Below are 27,813 nucleotides of genomic sequence, written 5' to 3'. Positions count from 1 at the left end.
GAAAAAAACTCTACGTAACGCGGAATGTAATCCATGGATCAACCGAGGAGCTGGGTCACAAAGCCGGAAACTAAAGCTGCTGTAGTCCCAGCTTCCGCGGCCATGGGAAGGGCCAAGAAAGACAGTAGGAGACAGGTATGGAGATAGGAGTAAATGAAGACACCACCTCACTCCGCATCAGCTCATAAATTCCAACACGAGGTCCCACGAACGAAGGCAGAATCAAGATATCGTGGGGCATCCTTGGTAGCATTGATATGATCTGTATAACCGGTAACTCTGCGGGATGGAGTACATCGGCTAAGACTGATCCGGAAGGTGGGACATTGCTGCAGGAACACCAACCCCCTCGGTTGGAGTCAATTTACGAAGTGTCTCCTCCCGAGATCTATGGTGCCAGAAAGGTCGCGTGGGAAGATTGAAATTCACTTCAAGGAGTTGAAGTTCCGAAGAAGCTCAACGGTCAACGGGAAGCCACGAACGGGAAACCAAGACGCTATTCTAGCTCGTGTTCATGCGTAGTGGTTCTCGTGGTACCCGGGACAGCAGTATCTTGATATCTTGGAATAGCGTTTAATTGTCGTTCTACCTGTGACTTTGAGCTTCACCTTAGTTCGTGAGCATTCGTTGTGTCATAATAATTCGTGCCTCCCTACCAAACGCCCCCGACTCCATCTCATCCAACCGAAACCCGTAGGAAGACTCAACTACAGCACAGTACCAAACCCGAAGGTAGTCTTGATGCTCCTCACGTAGTACTCACCCCAATTGCCCTTCGTTGGCTCCTCCTGACCAACCGGCACGCCCTTCCATTCTACACGCATCACGGTTACGGCATCAATATCATTCTGATCGAACCAGATGGACAGGTTAGAGTAATGACCCTGGGGCCACTGAGCAAGACGCCATTTCTGAACGATATGGGTTGGTTCTTCCAGCTCCGTGAATTCACCAGATACATTGCCACCGAACAACTCGAATGTACCGCCAGGCTTCGCACCAGTGAAGTTCTTCGGCGGAGAACGAGTGAAGGCAGCGAGTCGCTGAGGATCGGTGAAGGTCTGGTAGAGCTCAGCTGCGGTTGTGCGGAATTCGGTACTATCCGTAATAGTCACGGTGTTGACCAAAGCTCCCGAGCTCGACTGCGTGGCGGTAGAAGCTAACTTTGGTTCAGAAGACTTGTTGATCGAAGAGCTAGAGTAGATCTTAGGAGTTGAGAAGCCACTCGAAGGGTTTGAGCCTGGAGCGTGTTGGATATCCTTCCCATGTTCTTTGATGAGCGCAGGTCCTAGTTTTGCGAGGCTCTTGCGGAGTTCCGGGACTATTTTCGACCGCACCAGATCCTTGACGGGTTGCTTCTTGCTCTCGTCCGAATAGATGTCTATGTCAAACTATACTCCATGTAAGCGATCTACCTGGCACAAAGAAGCTTGATAACACGATGTGGGGAGCGAAGGGAACATACGACGTACTCGTCTTCCTCCGTATCATGGGCAACCTCAGGTACCGAGATGGTGCCGCTCGCTTCCTCACCCTCTTTATTCTTACCTGGCCGCAACGTCAGCCTGCAGAAATGGACATGGGAAACATCTTGCACATACCAGAGTATTCTAGTTTCAGCTTCACATCGAACAAGGTGATGACCTTGCCTTTGCGCTGGCTTACATCTACGTCTCCATCCATGCTGATGACTTTGTCCACTTTGGCTGTGACACCATCATGTTCAGCCGAGATGGTAGGGAGTTCGCTGTCAAGAAACTCCCTCGCCCATCCTGACACATCCTTATTCACCCAATGCCAGTTATTGGGGTTGTGGAGCACCATTTCGGCGAGGGGTTGATGGATTCACAAGTGCGGGGCGAGTCTAGACTGCGAAGTTAGCACAAAGTCGGACACGTAGAGGACAAGAGAATAGAGCTGGGAGGTGATTCAGAGAAAGGAGTCTATGCTCCACAAGCTGATCCGCATCAAAAGAGTACAAGTCTTCTAGGCCTGGTGCCAGCTGGTGTTTCATCACTCAAAGCAAAGGTAAGTAAAGGGATAGAAAAAGTCTTACTGCTCTGAGCCAAAAAGATTGCAAAAATCAAAGCAATTTTTCTGGTGGAAGAGGACTAAAGAGAACAAGGTAGCGTTCGAGGCAGCGCGGGTGTTGGTAAGTTTTGAGAGGGCGGAGAATATTCTCGAAGCGCAGAGCTCATCAAAAGCGCCAAGACGCTAACCACCTCGGGCCGATGATTATCCATAGACCCTAGTATATCCACGGGGACCTGGGGTGCTGGGGTGTGCCGTCAAACAGTTATCGGTGATGTTGTACAGTACACAGAACGCAGGTTCTCCCTGTAGGCATCACAATGACTGCCTCACAAGGGCCGGCTACCAGCGTGGGAATTTCGTGATGTCCAGCAGTCTTGTGCTTCGGGGTGCTGGCGTCGACGTTCCCACTCAGGGCATCGACCTAGGGCATCGACCTCAGGCATGCCCTTGTCCAGTATCAAGTGGCTCTAGTGGCCGGGTGTCTGGCTTTGGCAACTCAGCAAATGTACGGGCCGAAGTCGCTGCTGTTGGTCAAGTCTGAGCAATGCTAAGACTGTTTCTGATCATTGTGATGGACTCGCAGGGAGCAGTAGATAGAGCCTTGGACCGAACCTGCATACAGGATAGGTATAGTAGCAGCTCTTGGAATGAATCATAGAATTAGAAAAGAGGTTATGGGGACAATATTAATATATAGTAAAAATTGGGGTATTGCATGAGGCGGTGCATGTCTTCAGTTCAATAAAATGACGCTTCAACTATGGCGGCGTACGACGTCTAGAAGCTGCCCATTACGTCTGACGGGGTCGAGGGTAGTCTCCGTTATCAATAGCAAAGAGAACATCTGTTTTGCCTAAGCGCTCATGCTTTATCTAGTCTTCAATATTTTCAACGCAATTGGGGTATCCCCTCAACCAATCATTACTTTCTACTGCCTCATCTCTACAAAACTACCTCATATATTCATATCTCCTCCTCCCCGCCCTGATCGCCGCCCCAGCCCCCATCTCCACCCTTCCAATCTCTCCCTCTGGTCTCGCATCCCCAATATACCCGGGTAATTCATCATACACCGCCTCCCAGCCAGCTCCCTCCGCCACCCCAAGCTGACCTACATAGCTCGCGCCAACTCTTAACATAACCTCCGCTCCCAAATTATTTGCCCAAGGCATCATAACGAACACATACATCGCAAGGCAAAGCAGGCCGAATAGATGGAGTCCGAGGAATACGGATCCAGCGATCATGGCCCGGTGCGACATCTCTAATCTTATGGTGTCTACACCCTTCTCATACCAAACTTGCAAATTCCTACTCTTATGATCATCCATTAGAACTCCTCTCGTCAGGAATAATCTATTCGCCAGGAACACGCCCGCGTCCATCGCACTCTGGAAGCTGGGCATATTGTGGGTGAATGGAAACAGCCAACCAGACATTATGCTTGACTCATCACTGATCATATCCCAGTCGGTGATACACCCGCGATCCTGATAGAGTGCAAACGGGCGCAGAGCGACGCAGAGATCGGTAAACGGGCGGCGAGTGTTTTGGTCGTTAAAGGCAGGCCGCGTTTCAATGTAGGCTTCTGGGTGTTGCAGCCGCGTTTCGATGTAGGATCCGTTGCCAAACAATGCTAGAGTAAGGGAAAGTAGGGGGCCTTTGTGGGTTACAGCGATGAGAGTCTCGTTACCAAGGTTTGTGGTACTAATATTGGAGACCGCGTCTCGTGGGTGATAGTTTGTGCGGCCATTTGCTGCGTATCTTAACTGCTTCGAGTTTTTTGGGATGGGATCTTTGGCGAGCAAAGGCCCTGGCTGGTTCCCGTTCGCTTCTCTGGGAAGCTCGAAGTAGCCAAGAGTCGTCCAGACAGTGGCGCGATAGAATTCTGAGTTTGAGGATGAAATTGAACCGGTTGTGATGTTCAGGTACAGAGTTTCGGTGATATCTTGTCGGTCGCGTGTCGGCTTCCAGGGAGAATTGCGCAGATCGCTGGCCATGCATGCTATTAGGGAGTGCTCCACATATCCTCTGCTAGTGTATTGGGCATAGAACCCACCCGTATCCGTTTCGTTTCGACAATTAGAGGTAAAGTCTCCTTCAAGAACCCGGGTGTAGTTCGTAGTCGAGTTCATGCGTGGGACAAATTGAGGTGTGTTGTACACTCCGGTGCTGAAATTCGCAGGGATTTCCGAGATGAACACATCCGGATGGCTGTATCTGGAGTCTATATAGCGGCCGTTGCTAGGTAAAGTACCCTCGTGGGACCACATGTTAGGCTGGGCGTCGTATTTGGTTGCGGTATCTATAAGGTTCCGAAGCACATAGACAAGCTCTCCATCGTCATAGTTCTGATATCCATCGAGGTTGAAGATGTTGGGTATGTCGACTAGACTAGGAATTGACTGGGGAACGTCGACGCTGCCCTTGATTGTTTTGGTTGTGGCAAGGGTTTCTTGCATGATCTGGGATATGCTTCCTGAATGAGGTAAACTAAGCTTAAATGGAAAAAGCTGAGGCTAACTGCTTACCAATGAGCGTCAGAGTGAAAGCAATAAATAGCGGCAGGCTGCCTGCCTTCATTATAATCAACTTTCCTCGAACATCAACCAACTTCATCCATATCCGAGGACTGGCCCATCCCTGGTCTGCCAAAGCCATCAGCTGTCTCAAAGACAGGTCTCGTCGCAGACTTCCAGCCTGCATGTATGCCACAGCAGCCATGGAGCAGATAGCCGACGTAACAGGGATTGTCAGGAGCGTCACAATACTCCTCAGAATTTCGGTACCTCTGATATACTTCTCGTTAACGTGGAAAAAGTGAAGCTCGTCAACTCTATAGTCACTCGGTCCGGTGTACGACTTTAGGCCTCGAATTGGGTGTTGGCTTGCCACGCAAGTAAAAATCCATGCCACCAAAGCGAGCATCATGTAAACGCAGAGAATTAAGAGAGGATAGGCATTTAGCTTAAGTTTTGTGGTCGCAGGTTCTCGCGCTGTGATAGAAGAATGTGTGGAGTTCCGTGTGGTGTCTGCCCTCTCGGTTTTGGGAATATGGGTTTGCGCTTGGGTATCTAAAGCTCTGTTCTGTATCTCGTATACTTCTTCCGCCATCTAAAGAGAGCTTTTCGGCACGTAGAGGCCTTAATGAGGGGATATTGCAATACTGATATGACAAATGGGTAGTTAGGTATGCATTCTAGGAAAAGAACGGGCGAAGGGTTTGAAATGAACATTCAGCGACAAATGAAACTATGAAAGGAGACGGCAAGCCTTGCCAATAAGTACGGGGGAAGTGCGTGACCCAACCTTACCGGTGAGAGATGGATTGGATACCCTGTAGGTTAGCCAGGCCGCCAATATTCAACACAAGGAGGATTTGGAAGTGTGGCTAGGCGACTATGGCCTAAACACCCACCGCACGAAACTATGATTATTCTAGAGTATCATAAATAATGCTAGGCATGCTCGAAATCACCGCTGTACGATTATGCTCGAAATGACGGAGGTGCAAGGTGGGAATGACACGAGATGATGCTCCCAAGGGTGGGCTGAGGATACATGCAACGGACTAGTTTCAAAGGTTATTTTTAGCCGATCACGTGGAGTTGGACTCTGCTCTCTTTGATAGAGTTGAAGAAAGGAAAATAGCGCATTAAGTGGTGTAGACACCATATCTAGTAGAGCGCTTACTTTTTTGCAACGACAATAACTCCTCTTACAACTCGAGTCGTGCCCCACCACTTGAACATCCATTTTGCGACATGAAACGCGCCCAGGTCAAAACCTATGACTCGCAATCTCCGGTCCTGGTCTTCCAGGAAACAAGCCAGTGGTTCGAACACGTAATCGGAAATATCTCTGATGGTGATATCTTTGTAACCGACTTTCTCTAGTTTCACCCGGTACTCTTCTGCGGTAACGAAGTTGGCCCAAGGTGCTCCCATCAGCGAGGTAATAATGCGAAGAAGGATCTTGTTGGGGAAAGAAACACGGCTCGCAAGACAGATATCGAAAGCCATAAATGTTGCGTGAAGACAATTCGAGGCGTAATCTATGATCGGCCAACGAGAAGGAGAAAAGTGGTAGAGAGTGTCGAGTGCAAGAACGCAGGGCTCATCTGCCTGACCCGCCACCCAGCAAACCTCCTTTACAAGCCCATCATCCCATTGATGTGGTTTTGCTGCATCTGCACACAGAAGTCTAACCTTCTGTTTTCCGTCAACTTTAGCGCTGGGTCGGAATTTCTTGATACGCTGTTCTGCGAATTGAAACTGCTTCGAATCGACGGTAATTCCAATGTAAGATTCGAAGTGCGGTACATAGAGTCGTTGATTCTGGGGCCTTTTATCTGGGTGTTGAACGGGAAAGTCGTCCATGAGATAAAGTGTTTGGTCTCCGCATCCAAAGCCAAGGTCAATCAGGATTCGGGTGGGCATCCGCTGATGGGCAACTTCCTGCAGAAGGGGGAACCCAGCAGTTTTGAAGACTTCCTCAAGCAGTGCAATGCTGGCGGCTGGTAGGGTTTTTGGTATATATCCTGCATGGTTGCTCTGGCAAGTGTGAACAGGGAGACTGAAGATGGAAAACGAAATCTATCCTACATGCCAATACCCCATATTCATCCACATCGGGGGCGGGAGTGTCAGATTCAACCTGCCATGATCAAGGCCATATACAGAGCTACTCGAACCATGATGTGGCTCTGAAGCTCCAATGCGAGAGATGCGAGAAAGAAGACGTCGACACAGTGGGAGGAAAAAGACCCCACCAAAAAATATCGATAATGTTGAGGGGAAGGTACCCGCGTCAGGCAATTTGCGAACCAAGGGAAGGCCAATAAGCAAAATAAGGATAGCTGATAAGATTGTCCATCCCGAAGCGCGCATGTCGCTGGAAGTGTAGTAGGGATAGCGTTAGAAAGAAGGACTGGTAGGGCTGCAACCGTCGCTAACACGGAACTAGTCCATTTCGAGCCTTCCATCAACCCAGCTTTATAGGGATATCGCACGAGGGCCTGAATGTATGTCCAGCACTTGAAAGTATACTCAAACTCCGTCACCCACAGCCCTCAAAGGCTCGAGTTTATTTGTCGCTGAAAAACTATCACACTTTGCTGCATGCTTTCATTCGCTATTCGTATGAAAGCATGATTGTGAAACCTATAATATTTTTATCACTGCTATGCCACATGCCTTCAACCAAACCTCACTAAGTCTCGCTCTCGCGCGTCCAGGGCACATCGACGTCAAACGCATCCGCTACTCGCATGGCTGAGAGTATGCAGCCTTCTAAAAGAACCATTCCATCCCAACACCATCCTCCGGCCAACCATACACCATTGTCTCCATTCCTCCAAATCGGCCTGGACTTTTCATCCCCATAATAGTGAGGTGTATTGTTGAATATGCTATTTACAACCCGTCTGCTTTCCGGGCTCCGGAGAACACGAGTGAACCTTGCTGAATGGATTATGAGAGAGGGATCAATGGCGGTGAAAGGACAAGTAGTGACGATGGCGCCACAAGGTTGCAAGTGAAGAGATTCTGTCCGATGGGCGCCATTTGTTGATGTCCGGAGGGAGATTATCTGGGCTGGGTGCCTATGACCATCTCCCTCCTCTGGATTTTCTATACTAAGTAGCTTTCGATCGGTGTGGACCACACTTTCAACAATAGTCGTGGGTATCTTCGTCATGTAGCGACGCAAGGGGTCGAAGATCTCGCCGACAATATCTGGCGCGACGGCAAGGACTACTCGATCGAAAATTTCTTCTTGAACAGAAGCCGCACCCCCCTGGTCATTAACCTTCTTCCAGCAAATCTTGATACCACTTCTCTGCAGCTCAATTTCCGACACCATTGTAGATAATTCGTAATCGATTCCCCCCACGAGCATGTCCTGAACGGTCTTCACACCGTTGGAAACGGTGTAGTGCGGAGCACCATGCGTCCTCCTTTTATACTCCGTCAAGTCTCTTGCAGGGAATTTGAGGAGCGCCTCATGCGGACAAGTCGAAACACTTGATATCAGCGGAAGGAGGTAGTACGTCACAAAGTACTCCGGCAGGTGTATGCGCTGTAAATAATGGGCTAGGGTTTCCGACACGTCATTTGTCGTCTGAGGTGTCACCAGAAAGCAGCAAATGGAAAACCAAGCGTAGCATGCCAGCAAATATACTGCTTCCACCAAGTATGTCACGGAAGCCATCGCTTTCGGTCGAGGTAGGGCGGTCTTGTGAAGGTTCGAAGCGTAGACGAAATACGAAGAGTCTTCCCCAGTGTGTCCCGGCTCAGTATTCGCCGAATCCCCGTTGGCAAATTCAAATAAGAAGCGCTGCGAATGGTACCTGACACCTAAGTGATCGTACATGGCCCTCAGGTTGTTGTAATATCCTCCAGCGAAGGCGCGCATGGGGAGGTCGACACGATCCGACAGCGTTCCGGAGGAATTGGGTATCGATACTGAGGCGGAGTCCAGAGACAGTGTCTTACCCTTCAACAATCAATTAGCTTTCTCTATATCCGCAAGGACAGGTGGACTAACCGATTCGAAAAGCTTCACTGCATACCGCTTGCGAGTATCTTGATGGAGTAGGTACGCGGTTACCAGGCCGGCCATGCCTGAGCCAACAATAGCTACGCGGAGGGGATTTTTCGTCTCCATTGCGATGAGTGCGGGGTGGTGTGCCGCGCTGTATCATGAAGAAAAAGAATGCATGTTGTGCTCAGAGTGCACACAAAACGAGAGGGGCAAAAGGAAGCACGCATTCGCCGAGCGTCCCCCCATCAATCGAGGGCATAAGTAGCGAGCCTAGCATGACGGTGGATTAACACGAAACAGGAACCTCAACAGTATAGGTTTGCGGGTGGCATGCGACGTCGAAGCCTGCTGCAGCTGTGTCTATCGAATGGTTGATGTCATGAATTGCTTATTGTCTGCATCGTGATTGGGTCGGCATCGCGCCGTCCGTTCGTTTTTTCAGTGCCGCGGGTTCGCAGATAGCAAAACACGTGCATCACTTGCAATGACCTTAGAGACACACAAATTCTACTTTGCCATATTCTAAGAAGTCCGTTTCTCGATTCTTTCATCCTTTCGTCATTCCTTCTGTATTGTGGTCACCCTTTGGTTTCCGCTTGCCCTACACCAAACACGGAACACGAAGGCGGGATGCCAACGCCTTGACGTAATTTACTCATCTCAAGGCAAGAAGATGCCAGCGATGCGGGTAGCTGTCATTGGTGCAGGGTATGCCGCAAAGCTATCTCCAGATCAATAAGCTGTGGTTAACCATTCTGACAGGCCAGGCGGCCTGGTGACTCTGAAAACCCTCCTTGAGGCTTCCACTCCTGAAAGACCTATTGAAGTCTGTCTGTTTGAAGCGTGAGTAGTGGCCTCTTGCGTCCATTCTGGCACCTCTGTACCGTGCTGCCATTTCTCCACTATCCCCGGATTGAGTTGTCTTGGCAACACCCTTCCTTCACTTAGTCTGACACTTTTGCAGCGAGGAAGATATTGGAGGCACCTTCCAATACCGCTCCTACGAAAATGCAGAGCTCGTGAGCTCCAAGCAGTGAGTGGACCTTAAGAGTCTATTCACATGTCGGATTGACACTTATCTACTAGACTCACCTCGTTTTCAGATCATAGGTTCCCGTTAGAGACCCCAGATCACATCTCATTGCCTCAGTATGTCGACTATCTTAAATCATACGTGGACCGATTTGATCTTGCGCCATTTATCAAACTTGGGTGCCGCGTAAGTAGGATTACGCCACTCGCCCAGTCTTCAACTAAATGGAAGCATCGCGTTCATTACCTAGATGGTCGAATTGGAGGCAAGGAGCGAACCTATGACTGTAGTGAAATCGCCATTTGCACTGGACTCCACGTAGAACCAAACATTCCCATCATTCCAGGAATTGAGAATGTAAAAGGAGAAGCATTCCACTCATCTCAGTACAAGCGCCGTTCTCAGCTTACAGGCCGAGATGTACTCGTCTTGGGGTGCGGGGAGACTGCCATGGGTAAGACGTCACTACCGTCAGTACAATGACTCTCTGACATACCGTACAGACATTGCGTACGAAGCCATAAAGGCAGATGCCACGTCTGTCACCATGTGCTTTCGGACCGGATTTCTATCATTCCCGAAAGCATTGAGTCGATTCAAAGTATTCGGCAAACAATTCAAAGGCGGTCTCCCAATCGATGGACTCATCACCAATCTCTTCGAGACAGCTTACGTGCATCACGCTATAGCGAGGAGCAGACTTCGCTGGTTCGTATCTGACTTCGTGATCAAACGTGTCTTATGGTTCCTCACTGGGACGCAAGCGGGAATGAACCAGCATGTTGGCGGACTTCCTCAAGACCGGCTCGGGAGAGCCTACGTGTTTCTCAACAAGAGCTCCAAGGCCATGCCATATCTCAACCGACCATATCAGGAGAAACATCCTCTTGCTTTCTTGGGAAATGGATATGTTGATCCCCCAGAAGATGCCAACTCGAAGAAATGGGTTGATACATGCAGTTTCCCAGAGCAAATTGACGAGACAGGAAAAGTCATTTTCGAGGCACGACCGGACCGAAAGGACTGGAGAAGGCTGAAGAACGCGGCAGTGAGACCCAACTGCGTGGTCTATTGCACGGGGTAAGCTGTTCCCGATTTCCAAACCCGATCTCTAACGCAAGCTAATGGATTGTCTAGCTACAAGCAGGTCTTCTCGTGGCTTGACCAATCTTATCCTACAGCATCTGACGCCAACGTAAGGAATATCATCAACTCTTCTCATCCTGATATAGCCTTCATCGGCTTCGTAAGACCTGGTGTAGGCGCAATTCCACCAATTGCCGAACAGCAAGCCATGTGGTGGACTGCCCTGCTTCTCGGTCGTATGGAAGTGCCGAAAGACCCGCCTCATTACCATCTTCTCGCACGTAGGGATGGCCGAATTCAATATGGCGTCGATCATAGCGCCTATATGAGCACGCTGGCAAAAGACTTTGGGGGCGCACCAGGACTCTTCGAGCTAGGTCGAACACATGGGCTACGTATCTTACTGACATACTGCTTTGGTGCTTCTTTCGTTACCTTTTATCGGCTCATGGGACCGTTCAAGTCTGCAGATGCCCCACATATCGCATCGACTGAATTGGCGGAAACAATCACCCGCCGCGGGATGCTAGGTAACCTCTTCTTTGGCATTATCCCAATGGTATTTTATGGCCTTCTCAATGGTATCGCCTTGACACTTGAGGTATTTGGGTTCATACCAAAGGAGGTTACTGTATGAGCAATCCTAGGAAAAATAATGCAGGATGACTGCGGGATGAATGAATGCCTCCAACAATTCTCGTTTCTTTCTAGTTATTGAGTCTGTCAAATCCGTTTCACAACTCTCCTGTCCATCTTCACCCTCGCAAAAAGTACGAACATGCTTGATGCAAGAGCAATCCCGCCAGCCTTCGGATGTCAGTGAATAAGAAAGCACAACATGAAAGTAAACTCACATAGAAGATAGCCGGCCGATAAACATTAATTTTCTGCCTCCCTCCATCTTCCCTTCCCCCACCCGCTTGCAGCAAATAACCAGCAATAGGTGCTCCCATAAGGTAGCCTCCTGTCCAACCCGTCACCGCCATCCCCATCGCCACAGCCGCGCGACCCGGCCCGAACATGCTTGCTACGACCGTAGGTAAAGTCGTGAAGAACGACCCATTTGCCACACCATTTAACATGGCGAAAACAGCCAAAGGCCCTAAGGCGTCCGAGACCGGCCAAATTGCTAACATACTTACCGCGTTCAGCAACATAGTGATAAGAAACATATTCACAGGCCCAATTTTATCACACAGCGGGCCAGCCAGAAATCTCCCCACCGCATTACACGCATTGAACCCTGCGACTAATCCTGCACCCGTACTCGAACTCAATCCAATAGACTGCGCGAACAACGGGAGAAAATACGGGGGAACAAACAGCGCAAAGGTGCCTACCGCCCCAGCCAGAAAAACAGCAATAAATGGCACTGAGCGAAACATCTCCAGATCAACAAATGGTGCGTTCCGAAGCGGCACACGATCTTTCAATAACCACGCTGCAGGGATACCGGTACTAAAGGTAAGAAGCCCTTGGATCCGAAACGTCCATTCGATTCCTACGCGTCTAGCCAGCGCATCGAGTGAGACAGCCATGACGGTTCCGCCGATACCGCCGCCAAGTTTGACAAGCCCGTTCGCGAGACCGAGTTTCCCGCTAAAATATTGCACCGGCACGGCGTTGGAAACAGCGTAGACGAGACACATGCCTATACCCGCGAGAAACCCACTCGTGCCGAATAACCCCGCTACATTACTCGTCGTGAATCCGCTTCCGATCAAGCCAGCGCTCATGATACTAATGCCAAGCAAAGCCGTCGTCCGGGAACCCAGCCACCGCATTAGACGAACTGCGAAGAGGCCAAATGCAACTCCACATGCGAGACCAAGTGATCCAACGAATGAAACTGTGGAGGTAGAGACTTGGCGGAGCGTACTATCGAGGAGAGCTGTTTGGAGAACACCCCAGCAGTTTATCATTCCGTTAAACCAGAAGGTGAGGAGGGCGCAGGAGAAAACGATGGTCCAACCATAGCCACCATCTGGGATCGCAGTTGTAGAGTATGCGGACTCTGGGGGTTCATTGGATAGTGTGTTGGTGGGAGGGGAGCTGCTGGTGAGGGTGGAGAGTTCGAGGCGTTCTTCTGTCTGGGTTGACATGGTGCGGGATGGCGGTGTAATGGTGACTGAACCGACTTGATATAGATGGGAGGATAGAGCTGGTTGAAAGTTTGGATTTCTCTACATCATTTGCAAGTGTTTTAGGCTAGTGCTGACAAGGGCGTGCTGCGTTGCCAATAAAGGTTAGTGTGGATAAGCACGTGAGAGGAGTGTGTGGTAACATTGCTTATGTGCCAAGAGTGCAGGATAATGTTAACAGTGTAGGAAAGGAGTAGAAGACACATAAGAAACTAGGTATTTATGCAAGCATTAAACAAGACATATAGACCAAATAGGTATTAGAAAGGTGTCGAACACCCTACATAGAATTACCAATCCCAGCAGGACAACTGCACCTAGTATCCCCTCTAACAAAACAAAAAGGAAGGCGTCTTAGAGAGTAACAGTAACACATGTTCGCGCATTACCGAATTTATGAGCCTACTTTGTTCTACAACATGTGCTGTAACTAACTTGAAAGTAAGGGATAGATAAGTCGAGTAAGACTGTACAAGTGGATTATACCGTTTATCCCTGTATTCCAGCTTTTTCTTGTCCATTTGGAGCCATTGCCTCAGTGCTCTGCTCCTTTATCTGCTACCTTTAGCAGCCAGAAGGTTTCCTATTCTTTACTAAATCACGACACAAACAGAAAGCGGGGTGGGGATAATTTTGAGCTGTTGCTATTGAAGTCCGTATTCCTAAGGCTTCAGACATTAGATGAAGGCAAGCTAAGGAGCTGAATCGTAAGTGCTGGTAGTGACTAGCTGATAGCCTTAGGGAATATCTAGTGAGAGTCTGCGAGAAAATAAATGGAGGTTGGCATGACAAATATGGTCTTCCATGACATATTAACTGTGTGGGTTGGCATTGTGTGGAGATAAGAGCACGAGGACCTTAGCAAATGACAGAATGTATCTCCTGCCTTCAGTGTCAAAGGACACTGGGGAAAACTAGGGAAAAGGAAGTGGGTGGGAAATTTTATTTATATTTTGGGCATGGTTGTTTAGTCGAAAGATGCGTTCCCCAGACCGCACGCTTATTGTTCCTGGCGGGTGGATAATTGTAGCACATGGATAAGAAGTGTTGGCAGTTTAACTAGTGACACTATATCTACAGCTATTGACAGCCGGGCGGAGGCTATCTGTAAAGCTGTGTGGTAGTGTAACGGAAGAGTGTGTGTTGATGATGGAGCCTCTAGGGTAGCCATGATACATAGTGAAGTATAGGCACTAGTAGATAATGGCTTGGCCTGGTTACAATATCACAAGGCAGAAACTGGGAGCTGTCATCTACCCCCTTTGAAGTCCATATAGGTCCTGACTGCCCCTCCAGATTCAAAGACTAGCAGGCTCCTCCAAGTACCAGTAGCAGTAAAGGGCAGTTTCCGATCATCATAGACGCAGAGCTGCTAGTACCATAACCTATCCGTCAACGAAGAGCTCAGGAAAGCTTCCAGGCCTTTAATCGTCGTATCCTACAGCGATATATTCAAGGCTAGCTCACATGAGGTCCAAGCTCCGTACTTTTGCGGCTGTTGTCGGGCTGTTTTGGAGACTGTTCATTGTTCCACATATCGAGGGGCGCCAGAACACGTGTTACCGTTTGAATTAACGATCCTTGGGGCTGTATGAAATTGATAGGCACTAACGGCACGTTAATCCGTGCCGATCCATCGAAGGGCTTCACTACTGGGGCGTTTCTGGTTGGGCTAATTTTGGAGCAGTCCTATCCCGAAAAGCAGTCGAAGAGAAGCTCGATCCAACCGGGAACGGTCAGTGGAAGGAAAATAAGAAGGCGCCGGTGATCAACGATGAATAGGATGAGATGCTTTTCGCACAGGAGCAGCCAGATTTCGAAACCCATCTCTCCAATTTTCTAGCTTAGAAGTTTAACGAGAGCAAGCTGACCGCGGCGTTCTGGCGAGTAGCAGGTTTAAAATCAATTCGGGATGACCGAATCGCGTGCGACGAAAGTCTAAAGGATGCTGGCATACCAATGAGAATAGACGTGTATCTTGGGAGTGCTCGTTCGATTTGGCCTTTCTCCCCCTACCTTTCAATGTCGAAGGCAACAGTCGACATTGGCTTGGATGCTGAACGCGAAGGTGGATTGGGAGGAGGTTCTGAAGAAGATGTAGATTCCCATCATGCAGTAAGGATGGGATTTTTCTTGGGCACAACAAAGATAGACCTGATGAGAAGACTAGGACAGCGATGGTGGAGATGTGGCGGATCATCAGGATGCAGGCCATGCGAATTCCGAGGCCTGTGCAGCGACATGTGACTTTGACGGCATAAGTCTTGGCGCGTGTCGCGGGCAGAGGGACTCAGGCCCAAGCCACAACCTAATTACCTCCATCACTTTAATAATTCGCTGTTCCGCATCTGAAGAATAAAGCCACCACTGGGCCCCCACTGGCTGATGCCGAATTGTTGGACGCTCAACTCTTCTGCCTCCCTGTAGTTGATCGTGCGTGCAGCTCCTCGAGCCATGTCATTTTCTAATTTCTCAAAACTTGGAAGTCGTACCTGGGCGAATCAGCTGAGACGTGAAACGCGTCGAGTTCCTTGCACTTACCCGCCATGTCATCATCCTTGAGGGGCATTGAGGGGCATATAAGATTGCATGATTAGATGGACTGACCTCCAAGCACCTGTTCACTTACACAGCCAGCAACCAACGGTCCTTTGACATCGACCCACCAACAACCACACACAAGGAACAGACGTCATGGCCACCGCTGAGACTGTCGAGCTCTCCGAGCCCCATGCTCCCAAGGAAGCGTCCATCCACTCGTTCGAATCCATCCTCACGTCGCTGAAGCACGAGCTCGTCAAGCTTCGACATAACCATGACAGTAAGCTCCCCCTACATCCTTCAGCTCAGCCTCACATGTGCCGACTGTCACTCACACCATCGTAGAGCATGAACCCGAGTACTTCCGCGCTGTGTCCTCGCTTTCTGACTCCGACCTGACTTCCTTTACCCCCGCTGATGTCGAGACGGTCCGCGTGGGAACCTCGGCCTACGGCTTACACTTGTTCGGCAAGGTCAGGATCCCCGCGGCCGAAAACGCCTATATCCATGTCCGGGTGTTTATTGCGGCTGAGGACGGCACCGATGGAAGTAGCGAGGAGGAGAGGGTCGCGAAGCTGCACTGTATCCACACCGAGGAAGTCGTGAAGGATGATGGCGATCACGTATACCGCGCTATTTTCGGGAAAAATGATGAGCTGGAGTGGTTTGACACTTAATTCTGGATACCCTTAGCTGAGCGTCTCTCGGCTAACCCTCTATACTCTGATTAATAAATCTTATGGGACCTCATTTGCCAAAATGTCGTCCACCTTCATTATTCAGTCCTCAGTCACCGCTTACGCAAACTTCTGGTTCATGTTAAATAGATTCGCGTCATTGACTATGCCGTATCCATCCCCGCAAGACTCCCTCATCATATGCGGAGAGAATCTATGCTGTATTGCGCTAAGCGTCGTTGCTCTCGCACATTCGCTCGTTAAATATCCACAGATGATCGTGGGGTCTATGCTTATGCTAGCCAAGAGACTTGTGAGACTCGTTCTGGAAAAGCTACAGCTGTTCTGGTTATATATAGTAACTTTATCCTCATACGGAACGATACCTTAAGCGAAATCGTACATTAGATTACCTTCGTTATAGTAATTTAGAATGGCGGGAAGTTCTGAGTATACCATTTCCCTGCCGCTTAGACCTAGAGCTGAGCAAGAGTCTTATACGAAGGATCCTTGTGATGCTGACCTTTGCTATTGTGACCAAAGGGAACATCACAAACACTTTCAACCCGCGACACCTCTCGATCACGGGAATCATGCTTTCTCGAGCCCGATCGAAGCGCTCTGTGGTATACAACACGCACCCCAGCGTTCAACATCTCTTGACTGCATCAATCACAACAAGAGCTAGCTTATTTCCGAACTCGGCGTGGTCCATTCCGGGCAATGCGCATAGCTGTCTACCTAGTATTCAACCATTGCCTGTTCCAGGGATTTTTCCACTCATACCGATGAGGTCCTTGTACATCTCAGGCATGCCCTTTCATGGATAGTTATCTTTTAAAATCATCCCTTTCTCAATTATGCACGCATTGCAATTTTATGGGGGCAACCTTGTTCCTATCTTAATGGATTTGCCTATCACTTGAAAAATGTTACTGATACAGCCAGTGATCCTTGTTTCGATGTCAGTTCCCCTGGCTTTGCTTGACATCGGGTTCGCAACTACAGAGCTCACAACACATTCAAGCCGGCCGAAGAGTTCAATACGACCTCAATATCTACCAAGCTGGGTAGGACAAATTGCAGCTTGAACGTCTTGCATGTGCTTAAAAAGTGTAGGAAGGATTACAGTCAGTATTGCCTCTAGCTGAGTTCCTGCTTTCACGTAATTGAATTCACGTACTCAGACCTGTTCATATGCTGTTCGTGGAGACCTATGGAATGGAGCAGTTGGGACCTCTCGGCATTCTTTTTTGCATTCACCACGTTCCGTATTAAGGAACACTCTTATAACTCTCACAAGTCCTCTGGCACATTAACCCTCTTTATGATATTGTTCATGCAGTCCTAATATGAATTTATAGTGATTGTACTCATGGAACACTGGAAAATTGCCCACATCCTCTTCACTCTCCTTGGTCTAATCAACAGCCTCATTCCTGGCGTCACATTAATGGCAGGAGGGGGTGCCTCTACGAACTTCCTCGCAGGCAAAAACATCTGAGCTTTGTGCTGGATCTTGCTTATAATCATCACAAATACATTACCGTCGACGGACTTCGATCAACCTTCATCTTCAACTTCATAGTCCAGATCTATGCAGTAAATCTTGATGTCAGTTCTCCTTCTAGTTTCCAACGAGGTATTAATTTACGATTGGCGATTTTGACGCCTGTACGGGTGAGATTTTGTGTACGTATCACAACTGTTATAGCTTACATGATCTGTACAAGCCATACAATGTAATTGTAGTATGCCGTACTCTAGTTAAAGCTGCTAAGATTATAGATCTCTAGAGTAAGCAGGATAAAGGTTAGTAGAACTACTAGATAACCAATTATCCGTAGTATCATAAACAGAGAGGTCTAAAGGTTCACTGCTTACTACCTTTGCAGCACCTTAAGAGCCTTGCCCATGGTCTAACAGAAGATCTAGAGCAGGCTACCTTTCCATTTTGCGGCTAGTCTTCAGCCATGGATAGCGTACTATCACGGAATGAAGCAGAAGACTCAGTGTAGAGTGCCCTCGACTTCTGAAGCCTACGAGACTACGCAAATGGACAACAGAGGTATCTAATCAACTAGATGAGGCTTGTAAGGCAGTAAGGTGCGGGGATAGGTATCTTTGAAAGAGTAAATAGTCAGTAATAGGCATAAATTAAGATGACCTTGCATCTAGGCAGAAGTCACTGACGGTTATTAGAGTCCAGTGCCCGTAGATAGTATTGCAGTCAGCCCGTTGATGACCTTCGATATCTACAATGCGTACATTAACCCTCGTGCTTCAGTCAAGGCAATTCTCTGGGGTTCCACTGCTGGTCTTGTCACCTACGGATCCGTACGGTACCGCATTATTTAGAATATCGTGCATTTCCATGTAGCTGGTGTCTTACTCGACTGTCAGAATAGTATCCCTATGAGTACTTGTTTGTTCTCTTTGTAGGTCACTGACTAATTAGTCAATATGCCTGTTTGCTTAGTGACGGTGCTGTTCCCGTGGTCCTCTAGATCATACCTCAACCTTAGCTGCCATCGTTGTACCCACCCCCGACCTCTGTCTGGTCTCATCTCTTGAATGGCCGTTACCAAGGTCCGCTCTGGAGCCGTCAAAACTTCCACACCAGGCGACGTCTACAATAGCCTGACTATGAACTTCTGTAGTCTGGGAATGGGGCTCGCTTGCATTATTGCTTTTTGCTTCCTTGCCCCTGGAAAAAAGAAATCCGTCTAGATCATCGATGGCGAAGAAGCAGAAGGGTCGGCTATCGAAGAATATTCATTAGAGATGCAAATCAAGGAGGGAGAAACCCCTCTGACGTCCACACAGTCCTCCAATCCAGCATGGCCAAACCCCTTAAACTTGCGGGAGTGGGTGAGCTTTGTGATTTTTGTACTATGGGGGAGTAAGAACATTATGTCGAATATTGTCGGTGCGATGTCGAGGGATCTAAGCAGGAGGAAGGTACTTCAGACGGAGTAGATTGGGCTTTGGGGTTTTGGAATAGGATAGTATTTTCAGATGAATGGCTTTCTGGAGATAGATTTATCAACGTTACTCGACCCAGAGCTTCTTGCGAGGTCTAACTGTCGTGTGGGTTTCGTTCAAACATCGCAAGATACCCGCTTCCATCTACCCTATAGCTCTAAGAAAATGCCAGGCTCCCGCATAATTTAGACTACATATTCAGCTTCTAATGGTGCAATAGACAGAAGGCCAGTGGGAGAGGAAGAAAACAGGTTGCTTGAAGTTAATACATTGTGGCTGAAGCACTGGGCTGGAGTGTCCAATCAACGGATTGATCCGAGCCTTCTCAAATTAGGCTAGGGCTAAAGTATGCCTTGCTCAACTCAACTCTTCCCAGCTGACCTGCATCCTCTACGACGCCCCAAATACGCCAACAGGCTACTTTCAGACTACAGGGTTTGGCCCCGCCAGGGTTCTGGATTGCGGAAACCTGATCCTACGGCGGACTGTTAGCTGGTGAAGGGAAAAAACTAATCGCCAATTTGAAAATTCTTTACCCCGCACGTAATTATAGCCTTTAGCTACTTACAACTTTATAATTATTTTATACACGTTTATACATGTTAATTTTATAATGCCTAGTAAGCGTCTTCTAAATAGTTACATTATACAAGTGCTTACTAATATAGTGGCGACGTAGGAGGACGTCCTAAGATCAACCTTGAACTGTACTAACTCCATCTACTTAGGCTTTTCTATAAAGGTGTTACATACGCGCAGATGGCTACTTACCTTCTTAAAGAGTTTTAAGTCTGTGTTACTTCTTATACAATTAAGCAGCAGTTCTAAACATAGAATGTAAGGCAACGCCTTCCTGCTAAGGTTAAGGATAGAGTTAAGAATTAGATCTAGGTGCTGTTCTTTAAGGTTAGGCTTAAAGATTTAGATATGCTTTATGTACTACATAATAAAGGCTTCTAAATTAGAAAATATACGCTTGTACAACTTTAATTTAAGCTTAGATTACGCAGAAGAGTGCAAGGTGTTAAACAGAGCTAGCAAGCAGATAAGCTTGTACAACAACTTGTTGGTCAAGAGCTAGAGAAAGGTGTTATTAATAGGTATAGGCAAGGGTATCTTTATACACACTTTTGTCAACGTGGCTATATTATTGCACAGGACTAGTTATTTCGCATCTATCGTACAATGAACTATGAGGCAGTAGAGCGCCGCAAGCGCGACCTGCAGCGACACTGTGGGGAGTATATTGTTCCTAGCCTAAACTTTATCTAGTCTATTAATAGCTATAGTAAGCTGAAACCGTACAGCGTAGAGATCTATGCATGTATTGACGCGTACTCACGATACATTGTATGGATTTATGTTAGAATCTCTGCCTGCACTGCTGTTAGCTGCCTTTGCTAGTTTCTTAAGACACTTAAAGAAACAGAGCAGCAACCACATTTTATACAATCTAATTAAGGGATAGAGATAGTTATGCTAGTAGATGCTTATTACTAGCTTTAAAGGTTTGCAGAGCCTAAGCTTCTATTTAATTAGTGCTACCTCTACAGCATAAGTATATTAAATTAGCAGATTAAAGCTTAGTAGCAGCAACTCTTAAAGGGCCTTCTCTTTTGTTAGTAAGTTAGTATTTTGTACAATACCTATTACCCTATCTTACTTTAAGCAGGATTACTTCTACTACCTTTAGACCTAAGGCTTCTTCTTAAAAGATAGCTTAGCTAATTAGCTTGCTATCTATGCTATATATATTCCTATACTTTGTGAGGAACTATATAGCTTCGTACGACTATGGAACGCACATTTAATTTAAAGGCAGAAGAACTGTCTAAACGGCGTAGTTGGGAAGCCTTTTATGCTCTATCACTATCCTGGAGCCCATGTCTAGAACTAGGCTCTTTTATTTAATGCTAATTAGCTTTGTACAATTAAGAGAAGGGTTAACAGTTAGGATATAGATGCCTACCTCCCACAGGATACGCTTTAGTGGTGCAATGGGGTACTGGATTTGCTTGGATTTGACAGCGTAGCTGCAGCTTGCTCTAACTTTTAGGATTGTATAACACCATATCTAGATGTTTATCTTTAGCTTTAAGCAAAAGCATAATACTATATCTAGAACAGTCTTTAGCCTGTACTGTCTCTGCTTAAGTCACCTGTTAAAGCGTAGAATTAGCAGGTAAGGTTTTATATAATGTGCTTAATATAAGAGTATCTAATTTAACTAGGGTAATTAAGACACAGTTTAAGATGTTAATCTTAAAACTAACCCTAGTAAGGAGATGCCTATTAATCCTAATCTAGCTTAGTAGATTCGCGTAGATGTAGTGACTAAGCCTCTATCCTTCCTACAGTATGTTTAAATTTTCTATAGTTTCTTCTTTAGTTCTTTCTTTAGTTCTTTTCCTTGTACAACGTACAATCTATTGTCACTATAAGTGCCTAAGATAAGTTTTGTCCTACTACAGGACAGTCTTATAGTAAGTAGTCTGCTAAATACAAGTTTTGTCTAGACTATAGCGTTTAAATTTAACCTCTTACACCTACATAAATTATACAAGACAAAGAAGAGATAATCTGTCTAGAGGATACACCTAAGAGCGCAAAGAAAGGAATGTTTATCTCTTCTGTACAAGCTGCTTCACGTACACCAGCAGAATTAGCACGTTAGTAGTTAATCTAGCGTACATCTTCGCTTCCTGTTTAAGGCTATACAACAGCTAAGCTCTCTATTCTTGTGATCCTCTGCTTTATACAATATAAGGTGATTAATAAGCGTAAGCGAATTAATAGTATTAAACAGCCACGTACAATACCCTCTTGTATATTAGCTAATATCTAATACATAGTAGATTAGACCTAGATACAGCTTTAGAACGCGCCTCTTATAAGCTATACTAAGTTTGTTAAGAACAGCCTCCTTAAAGAGCTTGTACAATTTAATTCCTTAATTACTAAAGGCTATTCTAAACTATATCTTGTTGCAGATGTTAGCAAAGATTATGTCACACATCTTCTAAAAAGTGCTAAGAATTATTGTACAATTAAGGACTTGCTAGAAAGTGGATACTTTAAGAAGGGCAACTAGGGCACAACTCTGTACCTAGTATATAAGGCAACTATAGTAGCTTAGGATAAGATCTTTTTATACAAACCCCCTACTAAGCAGACTAAGGTTAAGAAGGAGAAGAAGCTAGCAAAGGGGAAGAGGGTTAAGCAGGAATCAAGCTCTGTTAAAAATAAAGAGGATAGAGAAATGCTTTTGTACAATTGTAAGCAGGCACTGTCTTAGCTATCTGATGTTAATTCTCAAGTGCCCTATCAGCTTTGCAGTATTAAGAAGTAGTATGTCTTGTACAATAATTTAATTTATTTCTTCTATCTACTAGCCTAGTTTAGTTTTACTGTTTAACAGCTACTCGTCCCAGTCACCGCGCAGAGGTACAGGCCTTAACTAAGTGCTACGGACATCCCCACATAGCTAGGTGCCATAGACAACCCCTATGGCTAGGGCGCCCCACTGCCCTTAAAAGAAATATTGTACGTACCTTAAGCCAGAACTATTGCATTATCAGCTAAAGCCCTAGCAGGTTCATCCTCAATAAGGATAGGCTGCCACCGCGAACCGTCACCAGCACTACTAATCCCTGGGTTGTAGCCTAAACGCAGAGGTCTACTAGCTGGCTTATCATCACCCCCTTCTCTTACAGAGCAGCAACTAGCATGGTCACGCCATTTGCAATTGCTACATGCTCCGCCAAAGTGCCCCTCAGCGCGGCGGCACTCTGGGAACGGTCGTGGGCCCGAGACAGCGCCATGGCATGCGCTGCACAGGTTGTCCACTGCCCTTCCGCGAGATTGTATGAGGATGGCGTTGATGTACGAAGGCCTGTGCGAAGCTATTTGATAAGGGGATATACTGCCATATATAAACTCCACATCCTGCCCTGGAAGGGCTAGCAATGCACGGGCCTGTGGACTATGAGCCAGTGGGGCCAGCTGCTGCTGTCCTACATGTAGGACGGGATTGACATTGGCGCCGGCTTGGTTGGCAGCGGCGACGGCGGCATTGTAGAGAACAAGAGCCCTATTTTAAGTGTTAGCTTTGTACGACAAGAGCGATTAGGATACTGCAGGCTTGATGCCTACATTGTTGTTGTTGTTGTTGTTGTTGTTGTTGCTGCTGCTGCTGCTGTTGCTGTTGCTGCTGTTGCTGCTGTTGTTGCTGTTGTTGCTGTTGTTGCTGTTGTTGTTGCTGCTACTGCTGTAGTAGTGGTGGATGTGGAAGAGTGGTGGTGGCGGTGAGTATCTACAATTATCGTACGACGCCGTAGTGAAGGCAGTCGCCATGGAGGGCAGTCGCGATACAGTCACGTGAAACGACCCTTCACTCCTTAGATCTTTAAAAAACATCGTACAAATGCGTTATGGTATGTTTTGCCTAGTAAAATACTATAGTGTTTCATACCCAAAATGCTCCTAAGCGATTGGCGATTAGTTTTTTCCCTTCACCAGCTAACAGTCCGCCGTATGATCCCATGCCCCTGGAACGTCAGGATCGTCAGCAGCTTCCAATCACACGTACGGCGCACGTCATTGAGTCTTGAAGGGTGTTGTGGCAGCCAATGGTGGCTATGTGGAAAGCCAACTTCCAAAACCATTTACTTCCGCTGAGACTTGTCTTTATCAATAGCAACTTGTAAGTTGTACGACGCTCTGACCATCAGTTTATGCAGATCATCTCTACACTCTCATTGCCATCGAGTCACCCGACGCGACGTCGTTCCAAGCGGAGACATACAGCTTTGACAATAGTCCAAAAAATAAGAAAGTCCGATCTACAGAGTATGGCCACGTAAGATGCAAGCGCGGCGCTACGCCCACCCAATTAGTATAGATCTCCGCGCCTCCGCGCCACCAACCTAGGCCCGAGGGGGTAGTCAAACCCGACGATCTCTATCAAAAATCAACGACTAATTCACTTAAAAGCGTTAAGAGCTTGCTAAGCAATAGATTACAATAAATGTAGTGTACAGAGTAGCAACAGAGGGGCTTCTAAAAGAGCTAAAAACAGTGATATTAACCTAATACCTTGTAGAACCCTCTATATTGTTAATGACCTCTATTAAGCGCGCAGGCATACTCTCTACTAAGTTTATAACAAAGTGCTGCTTAAACTGTTAAATTAATTCCCACTTATGTTAGATAGCGTTGTACATCTCTCTCTAAGAGGTAAGTTGTTAGGGGAGTCAGTAAATACAACGCTTAATTTCTTTTTATACATGTTTAATTAGATTAAGATCGCATAAAGTAGGTGGCTACTCTATAAGGGGAACAAAAGCTTGTATAGCAGTCCTAGTAGCAATAGCTTAGTAGGCAGGGGCATTGTCTTGTTAAAAGATAATGTAATTTAGTTCTTTGTAAGCCTTATACATCTTGCGCATCTCTAGGACAAAATTGTGTACAACCTTAATGTAAGGACAGGGCTCCGCACCACTCCGCTAATACAACTAAAAAGGTGCGAATAATCAACCAACGTTAATTATTGCGTACAGAATAGTATATATACCTGTTGTACGTAAGCACCATCTCGGCCTTACACGTAAGCGCCATCCCGGCCTTACACTTAATCTAATTAGTATAAGCATTTATAGGGAAAGGAGATTAGAGACTTACAGGGAGAACATTTGTAATGTAACTGTTTACAGTAATAGTACTATAGTTGTTACAGCTCCACTTAAAGAGAGGGCTAAGGTACTGCCCGCAGAGCTGGCCATGTACGTGATGAGCGTCCCCTGGGTGGAACCTAGGGACCTGGCAATCAGGGAGGTGCTCCTCCCCTAGCTGTCTTGTAACATATACTCTCTCCTGCTTACCTACATAAAAAGCAGACTTATTACTAAAGATTACATGTTTCTACTAATTATAGTCCTACATAATATACTCCTCTGCAAACTGTAGGCGCTTTATGTAGGTAATCTTAGAGATGTATAGCTTCTTGTATGCAACTTAATAGTGGAAGCCCTTAAGCTTAAGAGCTCTCTTAAGTGTACGCTTACTTACAGTAAGCCTAAGATAGTTGCACAGAGCTCTATACGTCATACAGCGCTTACTAGGAGAAGACCTAACAACCTCTACTATACAAGCTCTCTTAGGAGTATTAACTTTCCTAAGTCTTACTTAATTAGCTTGTAGAGTTAATCTCTCCTTTAACTACTAGTAATTAGTAGCTAGAATGTAGATAGCAGTTACTGCATGTACACAACAACTAACTATAGAGATATAAAGTAACATCTTTGCTCTAATCTAAGTAATTAACTATCTAGAGTTAATGTCACGATTGTGCACGAGTAAGGTTATAGAGCTTCACGGAGGTCTAGTTTAATTACTATGTAAGGTATTATAGTAGGTATAAGACGTTGTGTGAGAAATAAGAAAGTTTAAAAAGAAATTAGTAATTAAATACTTAGCTTAAAAGTCTAAGCGCTTTAAGTATAAATTAAGCCTATTTTAAGTTTAGTTAGTGTTAAAGTAGTTTATACTTAAGTTTATATCTATGTTATGTTATATTTATATTAGACATGCACTAATAATACTCTAGTACACATCTAATACAGTTATGTCTAGGATCTAGGGAGGATACTGTAACAGTACCCCCCTCTTATTAAAAAGGGAATCCTTTACATTAGTAGTTCTAGCATTAGGTTGTTTTTGTTAGGGTATAAGTTTAGTTTAAATAAGTATTAGGTGTAGAATTAAGTTACTATAAAGTTTTTTTATAGAGCTTCTACAGGTTCCTATAACAGTTTATTATATCTAGTTGTCACGATTGTGCACGAGTAAGGTTATAGAGCTTCACAGAGGTCTAGTTTAATTACTACGTGAGGTATTATAGTAGGTACAAGACGTTATGTAAGGAACAGGAAAGTTTAGGAGGAAATTAGTAATTAAATACTTAGCTTAAAAGTCTAAGCACTTTAGGTATAAATTAAGCCTGTTCTAGGTTTAGTTAGTGTTAAAGCAGTTTATACTTAAGTTTATATCTATATTGTGTTATATTTATGTTAGATGTGCACTAATAATACTCTAGTACATGTCTAATACAGTTATGTCTAGGATCTAGAGAGGATACTGTAACAGTACCCCCCCTCTTATTAAGAAGGGAATCTTTTACATTAGTAGTTTTAGCATTAGGTTGTCTTTATTAGAGTACAGGTTTAGTTTAGATAGGTATTAAGTGTAGAATTAAGTTACTGTAGAGTTCTTTTGCAGGGCTTCTGCAGGTTTCTATAACAGTTTATTATATCTAGTCTATTTTATAAGGTATTTATAGGTATGTTTTTTTTTATTAAACTAAATTTATTTAACGTCTTTTACAACATATTCTAGTTTATTATTTATAATAATAGGTTTAGGTAGTAGGTTTAGCTGTCTAGGTAGATAGTTAGATTTAAAGGCTGCTTAGCGCAGTAATAATACATAGAACACAGGGTGTATCTTTATGCTGTTAGGTAGAATTAATTAGTAAGCATGTAATAAGACTATATAAGCTACTATAAAAGGGCTAAGGTTTTTTTAATTAAGTTTTTTTAATTATTAGTTTATTTAGATATTTCTAGCGTCTAGCTAGACCTTCTTGCTAGCTGCATACGCAGGGGCAGAGGTTTAAGATTAGTTTACATACTCTTATTAAAAAGCTTAAGCCTATGTAAGCTTTTTATAAACATATTTAGATATATTTTAAATCTTATTAATAAGTCTATTTACATCTATTACTTATATAAATTAATAAGTTAGTTAGAGGGTATTTAAAAGTAGTTTAAATTCTATTTAGAAGTAGTATCTATAGTTTGCTAAAAACAAAGATACTTATATTAATTTAAATGTTATATTATTAGCTTTAAACTATGCTATAGCTAACTATTTTACCTAGTTATTTTACTAATAGTTTATGTATACTTATAGAACTTATTTTATTACAGTGTTTACATTTTTAGTCTAGCTATTAGTTTCTAGGTAAAAAGCTGTAGATAGATAAAGGATAATTTAAAGCTATTTACAAAGTTTGTCCTAGAAGGCTAAGACAAACTGCATACCTCTATCTAATATAATTGTGTTAGGCAGGCTATAGTAAACCTATATGTATTAGTAGAATAACTAGGCTATATTAGGAGTAGTTATAGAGGAATATAGTATTAAGTGTTAATACTTAGTTAAGTAATTAATAACTACTATAATATTTATGTACTTTTTAGATAGAAGTAGGTCTATAATAAAATTAATTAATATGTCTTTTTAAGCTTATTTAAGGATTAGAAGCAGTTTAAGCAGGCTATTATACCTTTTTTAAGAGGCCTTTACTTTATAGTAAGTATAGCAACATAATACATATTAGCGTACTGTATAGAACATGCAGGGCTAGTAGTACTCTCTCTGTAGTAGGTTAAGAGTTTTTCCTCTGCCTAGGTGTCCTTTAATAGGCAAGTTATGTATAATTTAGAGTAGTTTAATTCTTAGTTTATTAGAATTAGAGATTATAAGTTAGTTATAGTAATATAGCTTACTATTTTAGTTTTTATAGTTAGCTAGTGTTACTTTCTTTAACTAACTAGCGCTGTTTTAGAGCAGGTTTAAAGTTTTTTAGATAAATTTATTATTTAGATACTTATTAGTAATAATTTAATTAATTATTTAATTTATTTTGTTTAGGTTAAGGTTTAAAAATAGCTTAAGTTAGAGCAAAGTTTAGTGTTAAGCCTTTTACACTTTT

General features: G+C 45.1%; 11 protein-coding genes across 11 annotated transcripts; 4 read left to right on the top strand and 7 right to left on the bottom strand.

The window, feature by feature from the left end:
* Nucleotides 1-560: 560 nt before the first annotated feature.
* BDR25DRAFT_303195 (uncharacterized protein) lies at nt 561-2,152 on the bottom strand. Its single transcript, XM_033689958.1, has 4 exons — nt 2,057-2,152; nt 1,602-1,864; nt 1,466-1,548; nt 561-1,391 (listed from the first exon to the last, which is right to left on the bottom strand). The coding sequence occupies exons 2-4, from the start codon at nt 1,822-1,824 to the stop codon at nt 708-710; spliced, it is 990 nt and encodes a 329-aa protein (XP_033548637.1). The 5' UTR covers nt 1,825-1,864; nt 2,057-2,152; the 3' UTR covers nt 561-707.
* An 832-nt stretch (nt 2,153-2,984) lies between these two features.
* BDR25DRAFT_285399 (uncharacterized protein) lies at nt 2,985-5,268 on the bottom strand (the record flags this gene model as incomplete). The annotated part of the gene is made up of 2 exons (XM_033688184.1): nt 4,566-5,268; nt 2,985-4,513 (listed from the first exon to the last, which is right to left on the bottom strand). Exons 1-2 carry the CDS (start codon nt 5,146-5,148, stop codon nt 2,985-2,987), a joined length of 2,112 nt encoding a protein of 703 aa, XP_033548636.1. The 5' UTR covers nt 5,149-5,268.
* Nucleotides 5,269-5,722: 454 nt separating this feature from the next.
* BDR25DRAFT_367653 (uncharacterized protein) lies at nt 5,723-6,923 on the bottom strand (the record flags this gene model as incomplete). The annotated part of the gene is made up of 2 exons (XM_033697013.1): nt 5,723-6,587; nt 6,639-6,923. The coding sequence occupies 2 exons, from the start codon at nt 6,921-6,923 to the stop codon at nt 5,724-5,726; spliced, it is 1,149 nt and encodes a 382-aa protein (XP_033548635.1).
* Nucleotides 6,924-7,211: 288 nt separating this feature from the next.
* On the bottom strand, nt 7,212-8,676 carry BDR25DRAFT_260336 (uncharacterized protein). The gene is made up of 2 exons (XM_033686642.1): nt 8,581-8,676; nt 7,212-8,529 (listed from the first exon to the last, which is right to left on the bottom strand). Exons 1-2 carry the CDS (start codon nt 8,653-8,655, stop codon nt 7,246-7,248), a joined length of 1,359 nt encoding a protein of 452 aa, XP_033548634.1. The 5' UTR covers nt 8,656-8,676; the 3' UTR covers nt 7,212-7,245.
* A 390-nt stretch (nt 8,677-9,066) lies between these two features.
* Nucleotides 9,067-11,389, top strand: BDR25DRAFT_285395 (dimethylaniline monooxygenase). Its single transcript, XM_033688183.1, has 6 exons — nt 9,067-9,285; nt 9,340-9,420; nt 9,542-9,610; nt 9,664-10,064; nt 10,114-10,690; nt 10,748-11,389. Exons 1-6 carry the CDS (start codon nt 9,251-9,253, stop codon nt 11,331-11,333), a joined length of 1,749 nt encoding a protein of 582 aa, XP_033548633.1. The 5' UTR covers nt 9,067-9,250; the 3' UTR covers nt 11,334-11,389.
* A 3-nt stretch (nt 11,390-11,392) lies between these two features.
* Nucleotides 11,393-12,850, bottom strand: BDR25DRAFT_285390 (MFS transporter, MCP family, solute carrier family 16, member 10). Its single transcript, XM_033688182.1, has 2 exons — nt 11,551-12,850; nt 11,393-11,503 (listed from the first exon to the last, which is right to left on the bottom strand). Exons 1-2 carry the CDS (start codon nt 12,796-12,798, stop codon nt 11,420-11,422), a joined length of 1,332 nt encoding a protein of 443 aa, XP_033548632.1. The 5' UTR covers nt 12,799-12,850; the 3' UTR covers nt 11,393-11,419.
* A 1,190-nt stretch (nt 12,851-14,040) lies between these two features.
* BDR25DRAFT_354288 (uncharacterized protein) lies at nt 14,041-15,492 on the top strand (the record flags this gene model as incomplete). Its single annotated transcript, XM_033695285.1, has 9 exons — nt 14,041-14,085; nt 14,115-14,159; nt 14,214-14,426; nt 14,480-14,572; nt 14,686-14,952; nt 15,008-15,108; nt 15,192-15,232; nt 15,281-15,385; nt 15,422-15,492. 9 exons carry the CDS (start codon nt 14,041-14,043, stop codon nt 15,490-15,492), a joined length of 981 nt encoding a protein of 326 aa, XP_033548631.1.
* Nucleotides 15,171-16,152, top strand: BDR25DRAFT_333807 (uncharacterized protein). Its single transcript, XM_033692875.1, has 2 exons — nt 15,171-15,658; nt 15,724-16,152. The coding sequence occupies exons 1-2, from the start codon at nt 15,532-15,534 to the stop codon at nt 16,053-16,055; spliced, it is 459 nt and encodes a 152-aa protein (XP_033548630.1). The 5' UTR covers nt 15,171-15,531; the 3' UTR covers nt 16,056-16,152.
* Nucleotides 16,153-16,175: 23 nt separating this feature from the next.
* On the bottom strand, nt 16,176-16,689 carry BDR25DRAFT_222662 (uncharacterized protein; the record flags this gene model as incomplete). The annotated part of the gene is made up of 2 exons (XM_033685071.1): nt 16,176-16,365; nt 16,604-16,689. Coding segments are annotated over 2 exons (276 nt in total), but the record flags the coding sequence as incomplete, so codon positions are not given.
* Nucleotides 16,690-22,784: 6,095 nt separating this feature from the next.
* BDR25DRAFT_152639 (uncharacterized protein) lies at nt 22,785-23,078 on the bottom strand (the record flags this gene model as incomplete). The annotated part of the gene is made up of 1 exon (XM_033683921.1): nt 22,785-23,078. A coding segment is annotated over one exon (294 nt), but the record flags the coding sequence as incomplete, so codon positions are not given.
* A 244-nt stretch (nt 23,079-23,322) lies between these two features.
* On the top strand, nt 23,323-24,020 carry BDR25DRAFT_354285 (uncharacterized protein; the record flags this gene model as incomplete). The annotated part of the gene is made up of 6 exons (XM_033695284.1): nt 23,323-23,412; nt 23,442-23,473; nt 23,542-23,603; nt 23,645-23,722; nt 23,771-23,934; nt 23,970-24,020. 6 exons carry the CDS (start codon nt 23,323-23,325, stop codon nt 24,018-24,020), a joined length of 477 nt encoding a protein of 158 aa, XP_033548627.1.
* Nucleotides 24,021-27,813: the final 3,793 nt, after the last annotated feature.

Source organism: Lindgomyces ingoldianus (genome assembly GCF_010093535.1).
Source record: "Lindgomyces ingoldianus strain ATCC 200398 unplaced genomic scaffold BDR25scaffold_13, whole genome shotgun sequence".
Lineage (NCBI taxonomy): Eukaryota > Fungi > Ascomycota > Dothideomycetes > Pleosporales > Lindgomycetaceae > Lindgomyces > Lindgomyces ingoldianus.
This window is presented reverse-complemented; position numbering and strand designations above follow the sequence as displayed.